Source organism: Saccopteryx leptura, chromosome 7, assembly GCF_036850995.1.
Source record: "Saccopteryx leptura isolate mSacLep1 chromosome 7, mSacLep1_pri_phased_curated, whole genome shotgun sequence".
NCBI lineage: Eukaryota > Metazoa > Chordata > Mammalia > Chiroptera > Emballonuridae > Saccopteryx > Saccopteryx leptura.
Window position 1 is genome coordinate 57484177 of NC_089509.1, and position 12256 is coordinate 57496432.

General features: G+C 38.5%; 1 protein-coding gene across 1 annotated transcript in view; it reads right to left on the reverse strand.

Moving 5' to 3' along the window:
• Positions 1–1750: 1750 nt before the first annotated feature.
• Positions 1751–12256, reverse strand: part of METTL8 (methyltransferase 8, tRNA N3-cytidine) — a 91899-nt gene continuing 81393 nt past the window's right edge. The window contains exons 7-11 of the mRNA XM_066346599.1: positions 10144–10207; positions 8789–8928; positions 3674–3780; positions 3257–3322; positions 1751–2216 (exon numbers count right to left, since the gene is read on the reverse strand). Coding sequence (XP_066202696.1) covers positions 2026–2216; positions 3257–3322; positions 3674–3780; positions 8789–8928; positions 10144–10207 — 568 coding nt within the window. The 3' untranslated portion in view covers positions 1751–2025. The remainder of the gene's footprint in view (positions 2217–3256; positions 3323–3673; positions 3781–8788; positions 8929–10143; positions 10208–12256) is intronic.

A 12256-nucleotide genomic window follows, 5' to 3' on the forward strand; every position in this document is an offset into this window, starting at 1 on the left:
CCTTGGGCCATGATTTTTAAATTGAGACACAAAAAGATCTGCTGAGGTTCCCATAGCAACATTAACTTATCTAACTGCCCTTGTTGTATGTAATACTTTCATTACTAGTTTGGCTTTTAGATGTGCATTTTAATTATGAAACACAACTGAGTTACGAGTCTCAGGCAAATTTTAATGCATGTTTAAACAAACCTTGATAATGTACTTCTTAAGACTTTGCTACCAAGGCAAATGCGTACAGAAACCTGCATGTGGTCTTCCCTGCTCCTGATCTCTGACCTCACTGCATTCCACTCTGTAGCTGACCCTTTAGTCAGTTTCTCTTCAATACATTTATAACATGCCATAAAAACAGGAACAAACAAACCTCAGATGGCTCCAGTCCAGAGACTAGATCCATTGTGCCCTCTACTCTAGTCCGTCTATAAGCTGACCCTCTCCTTTTCTCCACTGCTCCTCATCATGAACATCCCACGCCAAACACATTTGTTTTCTCACCATCTCCTGAGCGTATATGTTCAAGGACTAGCCTGAGACCCACCCCCCTCCCAGACCCCCAATTCTTCCCCCTTCCTTCCCAAAAGGATCTTGCTCTCTTTTAGGAACCACTATTAAAACTGTGACCACCACCATGGAACACACTGTTAGTGACTGGGTAGCATACCTCCCCCCTTTTTTAAAATTTTACTTATATTTTTATTTTTTAAATTTTTATTTATTGAGAGGAAGGGAGAGAAAGAGAGATAAGAACGTTGATCTGTTCCTGTACGTGCCCTGACCGAGCTTCAGGATGAAGCTCTAACCAACTGAGCTATCTGGCCAGGGCCCTCCCCTCTTTTTTTAAATAACAGTGTCTTGATTTTTCCTTTGAGGAATTCTCCTCCATTCTATACATTCTGGTGGTGCCATCAATTAAGCTGCCCTGCCCCAGCCTATTAAGAGATAATCTATAACCTAAGTTGGACCAATCACATTCTTCTAGGAAGTTGAATTTTAAGCAAATTCAAAAGTGAAAAACAGTAGGAATGGAATTATTCCAATGGTGGTCCTTTCAAGAGAGTGTCCATTTCTTTCAAATTTCTGTGACTCATAAAGTCCTCCAGCTGTTAAGCTTCCTATTTGAGTACTTGTTCATATATTATCTTAAATCTTGATTTAGAGGCTTAGGATGTACATATTTTGCTTTGCTAGCTAGATACTATAGTATTTATACTCAACGAAAACAGGGCTGGGTCTTTATTGCATTTTTCCTATAATTCAGCACAAGGTAAGTACTTAGTAACAAATGAAACACCAATCTTAGAAACGCCATTCTTATCATGTGCAATATACAAGCCAAATTATATCCTTTTGGAGGCAAGGTGGTAAAGACATTTTTAATTGCTACAATTTAAGAATTTTCTTGGGTAAAACAGTTGTTTTAAAGAGAACATACAATGACCTGTATGCCTGATAGTCTGAAAATATGTTAGCATGGGTCATACTTCCCCAATTTTAGAAAAGGAAAGAGAAACTAAAATTCTATTTCAGAAATCAGTTTTTGAATTTAAAAAAAAAGCTTTGAGGACAACAGACAACTATGCAAAATACAATATACCTCTGTCTAAGGCATATGCTTTTCCCTGGAAGTAAGGCAAGCTGCCTCTGCTACCAGATAACACTGGGAAGTTGTGTCTGACTAATACATAAAGAGAGTAGGTGATTTTTTCTACTTGTAGAAAATGGAAGATTATGGCTTATCAGAATCATCTGGTTTATGAGAGTAATTTAATTTACAAAATTCAAACAACAAACAAAAATGTTTAGATATCATTAACCCAAACAAGTTTGACTGTAAGTTTTGAAAACAGAATATGGCGCACGCTTCCAAATCACTTACATGTCTTTAAAATACACAAAAGAGCTCACCCACAACAAACAGCAAGATTTATAAATTATCTTCTGACTGTCTTTCAAAACTGGAAAATTTATAGAAGTCTTTGAATAGTGTGGTCCTCTGGATTGTACCTTAATACGGTACATAGTTCAGCTATGAGAAAGGAGTGAAAATACCAATTTGGAGCTTTTTTGAGTCAAGTGTAATGGTTTCCGGAATTTGCCTTGAACCCATACTCGGTGCATTTTCACTTGTTTTTTCCTATTAACCTGTAAGCGACGATCAACCAGATTTTGCTTCTCGTCTAACCCAGCCTTGCAGAACAAATCGTGGACTTCCCCTGTAGGACAAAAATAGCAATCAAATGTATGACATATGACGGGGGGAGGGTACAGTCATGAACAAGGAACATTAAATGGAATAACTGAACATCTAAATTTCATTTATATTAACAAATACTCTAGTACAAACTGGTGAAGGAAACATGTGAATCCAAGCTTTGGATTTTTTTTTTTGGATAGAGACAGAGAGAGAGTCAGAGAGAAGGACAGATAGAGAGGGACAGACAGGATGGGAGATGAGAAGCATCAATTCTTTGTTACGGCTCCTTAGTTGCTCAGTGATTGCTTTCTCATATGTGCTTTGACAAGGAGGGGGGAACTACAGCAGAGCGAGCAACCCCTTGTTCAAGCCAGCAACCTTTGGGCTCAAACACGCGACCCTGGGGTCATGTCTATGATCCCACGCTCAAATCAGTGACCCCACACCCTAGCTGGTGAGCCCATGCTTAAGCCTGCGACCTCAGGGTTTCAAACCTGGGTCCTCTGCATCCCAGTTCGACATGTGGCACCACCTGGTCAGGCCAAGCTTTCAATATTTTGAAAGATACCTCCTGTTTGAGTTTTTGCTGGTTTGCAGAGACCCCAAATGATGCATTATAATAGTATTCATATAAGTTTAGGGAAAGTCCTTGAATGCAGAATTCATTTGAAATACATTTTAAAAATGAGAAATTGATAAGAGCTAACTAATTTTCTAGATACTTTTAAAATCATATTCCTTTCTTTGGCTGTGGCATGTACCAATTTTTTTCATATCTGGACTAACAGTACCTCCAAAATGGAACAGACTATCCCTTCATTTGGGAGTAACAATGGAACAAGTGATTATTTAAAGCAGTTTTGACTGGAAAAAGATTAGAAGGCAAAAACACCATTTTTAAGCTTTTATATAGAACAGTACAGTCACCAAAGTGTGAAGACATCCGATGTGTAATCAACTATTGAAGCCTCATTTTTAGAGCTTTCAAATTTTCTCTCTGCAAACATTAACGAAAAATATTTTTTATAGCTAATGATTTCTTCTTACAGATAAGCATACCTTTTGTAAAGAAATATGCTCTGGTACCATCTCCTCGAACATAAAAATTGTCAGATAAACAATGCCCTGAAAAAAAAAATTGTGAGAAGAGAGACTTAGTATTCCTTAAAACAAAACAAAAACAAAACCTTGACATGAAATATTAATGAGGCATTTTTGGCCCTGGCTGGCTAGCTCCATTGGTTAATAGATCATTTCAATACACCAAGGTTGTGGGTACACCTGGTCAGGGCACATAACAAGAATCAACCAATGAATGCATGAGTAAGTGGAACAAACTGATGTTCCTTTCTCCCTCTCTCCTTTCCTTGTTCTCTTTCTTTAAAATGAATAAATAAAATTAAAATAAAAAGAATTTATAAAATGAGGCATTCTTTAAAACACATGAAAATAACTTGAAACCGAGTATCATATTACCCCTTTTAAAGCGAAGCTGAGTCTTATCGTATCTCCCGTAGTCCCGAAACAAGAGCACACCTCCAGGTTTCAGTAACTCGGACAATCGGTTCACCACAGCTTGCATCCTTTGAAAACAAAGCAAGATACTCTCTAGAAATCTTGTTTTATATGCCACATTTAACTTTCTTAAAGATAAAATAAGAAAAGCTTAATAAGACCAAAGAAACCCCAAAATAAGAGCAATAAAAACAAACAATGTTTTGTATAAAAAGAAAAAGGGCACAAACTTGCTAAATTATCGGATTCAAAAGGCCTAGAGTATCAAGAAATCACCCAAATGACCAGAGTAGTAACTTCATAGAGCTTGATGTATGAGGTCAAAACTCAACTACAAAAGCACATGGATATTTTCTGATATTTATAACACATTAAGGTAGTTCCAAGGCAGACAGAAACGGATGTTGCTTTATATTTCTTGTAAGATAAAAAATATGCCAGAGGCATTCCAACTGTACATATGTAAAGAGAGATCGTCACATCCCCTCCAACACTAGCTTTATCCTGACTTCGTCATTTAGTTCAAAGGTACCCCATTCACCAAAGTGCAACACCTCAGAGATATCATTAATCCCTTTTATTTTTCTCTTCTTCCACTATCCTCTCCAAAACCACTTAGTCATCAAATTCTATGTTTTTTTTAAATAACATCTTTGATATTTTTTTTCTCTTTTGTTTCTTATTGGTACTCCCTTAGTACAAATCATTAACTCCTTAGGCACGGAAACAGAACAGCTTCCTAATCTACTTTATTATTCTCCCTGTCAAATTTTCCTGCATATTATTGATGAATTATTCTGCTTAAAATGATGGTTTTGTCAAATCACTGCTTTGCTGAATTCATTTTTCCAGCCTCTTCCCCACTACATTTTAATCTGAAGCATCAGCTCTAGCCAAACTGTTATATTCTTGGCTCTGAGCAGTCCATGCCTTTGTTCATACGGTTTCCCCTCAAAGAATTCTCTTCTTACTCTCCGCCTATTTAAATTCTATTCACACTGCAAGCCCCAGCTCAACACTGGGAAATCTTTGCTTTCTTTTATTATTTATTCTAATCATCTGGTTTCCCACCAAATTTGACCCCTTGTGACTGCCCTTGACTTAATGATTTTGGTTTAAATGTTCATGAACTTATGTGTGATTATGGAGGAGAGATGACAAATATTGCAGATCTTCTATCAATGCCCAGTGTTTGACATTGACTGCCTACAGAGCTCTATTGAAAAGAGATCTTAGGGCTCGTGGGAATGATGATCAGAGTACAAAATCAGTTATCACTGTCTGCCCTGGGCAGAGAGTGGTCAATGGTAGCCGGTGTGCTAAGTCCTTGCATCTCCGCTTTACCCACACTACCTAAAACTTCTGAGAGTTTCTTGTTTTAAAAACGAGGGATTTGGATCAGATAATCTGTACATTCCTTCCAATTAAAATACTGTACAGTGGAATAATGGGGTGAAAAGCCAGATTATAGCAGGTTATGAAGGAAGTAGATAAAGAGAAATTGAAAATAACTATGAAAATGAGAGATATAACACACAGAGGTGGCATGATTAGATGACAAGCTCTTTTTTAAAAACTGGAATGTAAGTACATGAAAGGGGGAAAAAAAGTATTTTTCCTTGTTTATTTTATTAGGTTTTTTTATACTATCCTTAGGTTTTGGCAATAAAACTAGGTATACCAAAACCTTCAAATAACTCACTTTCAGAATAAATATTTTACATACAGAGAAAAGTCTCTTTCTGTAAGTATTACTAAAAATAAGCATGAAACAAAAATGCAAAACAAAGCCAAAGAGCCAAATACAGCTGACCCTTGAACAACATGGGTTTGAACAGCACGGGTCCACTTATTCAGAAACTTTTTTCAATAATTATATGGACACTTTTTTGGAGATTTCCTTACTACTGTGAAGCAACTGTAATGGTTACACTAAGCTACCATAAAGCAATCATACTGCTGCTTCTCCATTATCAACGCATAAATCACTATACCTATAAATAAATATGAATTTCTTTTTCACAATATCTTTTCATTTTTGATGTCTAATGTTAGTAATATGTATAACATCTACAGTGGTTTTTTTAAAATTTTTTTTTAAATTCATTTTTAAAGAGGAGAGAGAGGGAGAGAGAGGAGAGAGAGACAGAGAGAGAGAAGGGGGGGAGGAGCTGGAAGCATCAACTCCCATATGTGCCTTGACCAGGCAAGCCCAGGGTTTCAAACCAGCGACCTCAGCATTTCCAGGTCGACGCTTTATCCACTGCGCCACCACAGGTCAGGCCTCTACAGTGTTTTGTATCATGTAAGATAATACTAATGTAAGTACTAAAAATCTAGCTTGTAAACAGATGAAGTAACCTTATACAGTAGTATCAATAAAAATAGTATAGTACTATAAATGTATTTTCTCTTCCTTACGATTTTCTTAACAATATTTTCTTTCCACAAGCTTATTTAATTGTAAGAATACAGTATAATATATATAACATCTACATTATATGTTAATTGACTTTATGTTATTGGTAAGGTTTCTTAGCAGTAGGGTATTAGTATCATAATTAAGTTTTGGGGGAGTCAAATGTCACACACAGATTCTCGACTGTGTGGGGGGTCTGCAGCCCTAATCCCTGCCTTGTTGAGGGTCAAATGTACTTTATCAACTATACTTCAAGGTGTAGCCACCTTCTTCTGCACACACTTTCTCCCCAGCTATCCTTTAAGGCCTGGGGTGGTAGGGAAAGGCTGCGGACGGGAGCTGCTTTCTTGGTCATCCATCTTGGTTCATAATGCAGGTTCAAGGCCAGTTCCTGAGAACCGCGGATGGGAGTGGGCTGGCCATGAGAGGGACAGTGTAAGACAGGAGAAAGCCCCTTTTCTTTCTTTACCTGACTTGGGGCCAACTCTGCTATCCTTACCTGTCTCTGGATGAAGGAAGAGGAGAAGAAAGAGATTTTTAAAAATGAGTATTGACTGCCTACTCTATCCTTGGATCTGTGGTAAACATATTATATTTTCTTTTATTTTAACGACAAGAAGGACAGCTAGCTCTTCTTTTGTAGTCGCCTATGATTTATTCCCATTTAAGCTAGAACCTCCTGATTCAAGGTCTAGTTCAACTGCTTGCTGTTCATTTGTTCATGGATTTTCCAAGCTGGCAAGAAGCTACTTTTCTCCTGGGGCTGAATCTGCTACCACAGTCCTAAATGATCCTAAAGATACTGCTTTGCCTTTTCACTTACTATTGCCTCTTTCTACTTGTTCACCTTATTTTTAGATCACTTCCATGTAGGTAAGAAAGTCTAGTTACTGACATGATACATCTGAAATTATTCTATAATAAATAAATAGAATGAACATACTGTACTATAAAAGCAATCTTCTCAAAACATCTGCTTTCCTTTCTCTCTAACATCCAATTTAAATCATGAAAAAAATACATTACCTAAATTAATTTCAAATAGTCTTTTTGTGGTCTTATTTGGAATTTAAACATTTCCTGTTATGGGTGTCAAATAGAAAAATCTTGTTCTCTATCCACCTACTCCATCCTTTTAACTATGAAGCAAAACACATAGATGACATCTTTCAACTAGTAACTGAATAATACCAACAGTCTAAACAGATTAGCAGAAACCTATGTCATAGAAAATGGGAGGAAAAAGTAACTTCATGGAACCTGACAGATCTCACTAAGCACAAATATATCTTTCATTCAGATTTATTTTGAAATCTAATTTTTTTTTCCAAAAGTAATCAAAGTGCTCATCTTTGCATGAGCAGTCAAAGGATTGTCAAGGGTCCTACTGACCTCGTAATTGCAAAGAAAGAAGCACCTGGTAACTTGGCTTCTTTGGGAAAAGTTCTCATTCATCAAATAAAAAGTGGTTGATGCCAAGTCTGTGTCTACTATCAGAGGCTCTTTCCTGGAGCTAAATCTACTATCATAGTAGAAAACTCAGTTTTAAGAAACCTTATAAAGGGACAACTCCTGACACCACACATGTGCCTTAATACATATGAGGTGGCAGAATTTTAAGAAAAGTGATCCTTTAAATTGCTGGTTAGCTCTTTATGCTTCCAATCTGTAGAAAAGCTATGTTTATAGATATTTATTTATTTATTTTCATTTTTCTGAAGCTGGAAACAGGGAGAGACAGTCAGACAGACTCCCGCATGCGCCCGACCGGGATCCACCCGGCACGCCCACCAGGGGTGACACTCTGCCCACCAGGGGGCGATGCTCTGCCCATCCTGGGCGTCGCCATGTTGCGACCAGAGCTATTCTAGCACCTGAGACAGAGGCCACAGAGCCATCCCCAGCGCCCGGGCCATCTTTGCTCCAATGGAGCCTTGGCTGCGGGAGGGGAAGAGAGAGACAGAGAGGAAAGCGCGGCGGAGGGGTGGAGAAGCAAATGGGCGCTTCTCCTGTGTGCCCTGGCCGGGAATCGAACCCGGGTCCTCCACACGCTAGGCCGACGCTCTACCGCTGAGCCAACCGGCCAGGGCAGTCATAAATATTTAAATAATGCCACTAGGCCAACTGTAGATTATAAAGGTCCAAGGTTAATCTGGCAAATCTTGATAACCTCTAATCCCCTAGTCACTAGAAGGCCTACTGGACTTCTTTAAAACAATTTTTTAAAGCCCCTTAACAGACCTGTGTGAAGCCAAATAGATTCACAGCCCACCTCTTCACAAACGTTCAGTATGATGCTAAATTAAACATGTTTGTTGCTGATCACCAAGTACAATTTCCCTCTTAGGAGTCTATTAGGCTGTTCTGAATTTGTAATTTCCTTGAAGCACTGTCACTTTTAATAGGTATGTGTCTTGCCAGAATGTGCTCACTTCATTCTGACAGTGACAGAAAGCTCACTAATGAAGCAGTGTGACCAGTTTCTTTCTAAAAGTCTGAAGAAAAGGAGAACTGCACTTAAAAGGCTGCATATTATATATAACTTAGTTCACTAAATAATAAATTCAAGAATTGTCACTTTTGCTTTGATCGTTCTAAAAACTACTACTGATAAAAGGGTTTTCCACATTCGCTTTGCCTCTTTTGTCCTCACTCACCTGTCAGGGTGAACAGACGAGAGCACAAAGACAAGGAGGACGACATCCAGGGTCCCGTCCGGAAACGGGTAGGGTGAGCCATCGTCACAGACATCGTGGACAAAGGCACAGCACTGGGCTGCTCTGTAGGATGAGTGCGACTGTCATGAAGAAGGAAGAAAAGGAGTGGGGAAAATAAGTAGTTAGGAGACTGATACTATATATTTAAAATAAAAAGGTCAATTTTTTTTACTGTTCCAAGAGCTTTTCCTCTATAAACTTGAATGCACTTTATTTCCGATTCAGTATTGTTAGCTTACTTCAAAAGCTTCCAAAAAAAAAATCAAGTCTAACACTCGGACTTGATAGCAAATATTCTTTCTGTGCTAGCTCTCCAGCCCTCTCTGGTTTTAGAAGTGGAGCGGGCGTCTCCGTGAGTCAGCCGGCAGCGGACTGCATTTAAGAGGCACAGAGGGGCTCCGCAGCTCTCTCCCCCACAGCTTGTTCCCTGCCTCCTTCGGCTTAAAATATAAATGTCCTCTACTATGTAATCAGAATGAGATATGCACAACTTGTAAATATACTAAAAATCACTGAATTGTATACTAAGAATGGTAAGTTTTAGGGTATGTAAACTATATACAAAATAGCAAGAGTACACACACAAACACACATATGCAATTCACCTACAGAAACAACACTCCAGGGCTATATACCAAAATATTAATATTGATTCTACAACTCTAGGAAGTGTGCTTGTAAGTAAATTTTACCTTTCCTTTTAGGCTTTTCAGTATTTTAGAAAATGTCTACAATGACTATTACTCTTATTATCAGAAATTATGTTCCATGTGTTTACTATACATTTTTGCTCATAGAACTTACTTTGTTTTCCATTTCCTAACATTATTACTGCTTCTTGCTAACGTCGTGCTCATTAGCACTTGGGACTGGTCAAGTAAGTCCACGTTCCCCACTGTTTTCCTTGCCTTCTAGTACCTTTCAGATTTGTAACATATGCCTTTTCAGACATTTCCCCCTAAATTTTAATTTAATGAATGCCTACTATGTGCCGGACTGTGTGTAAGGCTTTACAGACAAAGGAACAAGATTACCTTGTGGGAGCTGTTGCCTTTCTAGGTGTACCGGTCCCTTCAACTCTATGTTAAATTCAAAACACCTTTTATTGTCTTAGGGTCATATCTTAAGCATCAATAGATGGTCTGATTCCCAGAAATAGTAAAAGGTCAATTAAAAATGGTCACAGATAACATCTGATGTAGAAACCTCCCCCACTCCACCTCCTGCCTAATCACTTCAATAGCAAATAAATCAGATTCTTATATGCCTCTCGCTGAAGAAAATATAAGACATACCTTTACTAGCTCCACAGCTCCAGAAGCAAAATCACAACAATAAAGAAAGGACTCTGGAACATTCCTATGAAAATAAAAAAGAAATATTTAAATCTAGAATCCAGCTATACAGAAGAAAGAAAACTAGGTCTGAACTAGTTTAGTAAGTACTTCCTGAATAGAATTTTGAATGACACTTGGCTTCTCAGTTCTTTGTAGATATTGCTCTCTATAGTGGTTTATGGGTAGCGTTCATGGTGCTTCTGAACCAATATTGTCTCACGTATTAATTACTGGATTTTCAAATTCCTGTCCTGCTTTTAAGGCTCTTTATTCCTAAGCCCACCTGCCCTAGATGCCATCCTACTCTCATGCAGGAGGTTCCTAAGGTCATCCATCTGCATCCATCCTCCTCCAGACCTTCCAGGCACCCCTTCTTCTCTGCCTCCAGTGCCACGGCCTCTAGCTACTTTTAGTTTAGGCCACTTCTACCCTCCTCCAAGGACCCTCGGAACTCTGCTACATTCCTCCTCCTGTCTTCATAACTCAACTGGCTCCTGGGCCCTGATGCTGTGGTAGGGCAGAAATACACACAAAGACACACACACACACACACACACGCAGCATGTAAATAAAAATTTTAAAACATAAAATACTAATACATTAATTCTTAGTTATCTTTTCACGTTATTGTTAAACTTTTATTGAGACTCATATGTGTACCAAGCATTTGAATATCCAGTAGTAAATGAAATTGTGTAATAAAATAGAATCAAATAGATCTGTGTTTGATTCCTGGATATGCCACTTACTAACTGAATTTGACTTAACTTCTTCAAGATTCAGTTGAAATTTAGCTTTTTTTCAAGGGTGTGGTGTGGTGGGAAGGTTACCCATATGAAAAGCTTAACTAATTTTAAGTAGCTTCCATTGAGCTTAGAAAAATTCTGTTTGGCCTTTATCTGAAATTCATAATAGTGGCTGGATGATGGTTGTCAGTGGGCAGCCGTCTAATTTGAATTTTGTGGGCCTCTATAAGTAAAATTTCTAGAAAGTTATCTAGTTTAGACTAAGCACCTAATAAATGTTAGTCATTATTATGTTGTTGCTGTCATTATTATCATTATCACATTATAAAAGGAAGATCTCCCTCTGCCTTCCAGGAACTTAAAAACTAGCTCATCATGAAAGGTATGCTGCCTACCTTTGTGCAGAGGTTACTAAACACCCGCATGATACAGAAGTCTTGTTGCTAAAGGAGAGCACGGGTCATTCGCCACGTGTCCTATCAGGGTGGCAACATGACCTCTGAGACTGAAGTCCCACTGCATCAGCAGCCCAGGTCGAAGTCTTGTGACCACTCAATGATTTTACAGGGCTCTTCGGCACAGTCAGCTGACTGCCTTGGCCCTCCTCCCAGCAAGCAGGTGTAACATCACGGCTAGCACCACACCACCAAGCACACTCCTGGCAGAGGGTTTAAGAATTAAATGAACCTTGGGAGGATGATACGACTTTTCAATTCTGAAGGTCTAATTATGGTAAAATATTCTGAAAATGAAAAACATTAACCCTATATTCTCTAAAAGAAATAAAATATAATGTCTTAGGTGGGGGGGGGGGGATTTAATATTCCTTTTGGAAGGTTAATCATTGGTTGCCTTTTAAAGATGAATGAGCCTGACCTGTGGTGGTGAAGTGGATAAAGCGTCGACCTGTAAATGCTGAGGTCGCCGGTTTGAAACCCTGGGCTTGCCTGGTCAAGGCACATATGGGAGTTGATGCTTCCTGTTCCTCCCCCCTTCTCTCTCTCCTCTCTCCCCTCCCTCCTTTCTAAAATGAACAAATAAAAAAAAAGCAATAAAGATGAAAGATGAATGAATCAGCTCTGATGACTGAACTACAATGATTTCTAAAATGTGGATATGAAGCAAAAAAAAAAGAAAAGAAAAGATAGACAAGAAGAACCAGGGAGTGAGGAAGCAAGAGCCTACAATTATTAGTTGAAGGGAGAAGTAGAGAGGGAAAACTAGAATTAACAAGTGGGGAATCGGAGGTATTAATGAGTTAATATGCACTGAGCTCAAACTATCTATATTGTACTGTTCATCTATCTGGAAAATCTGATTAGGGT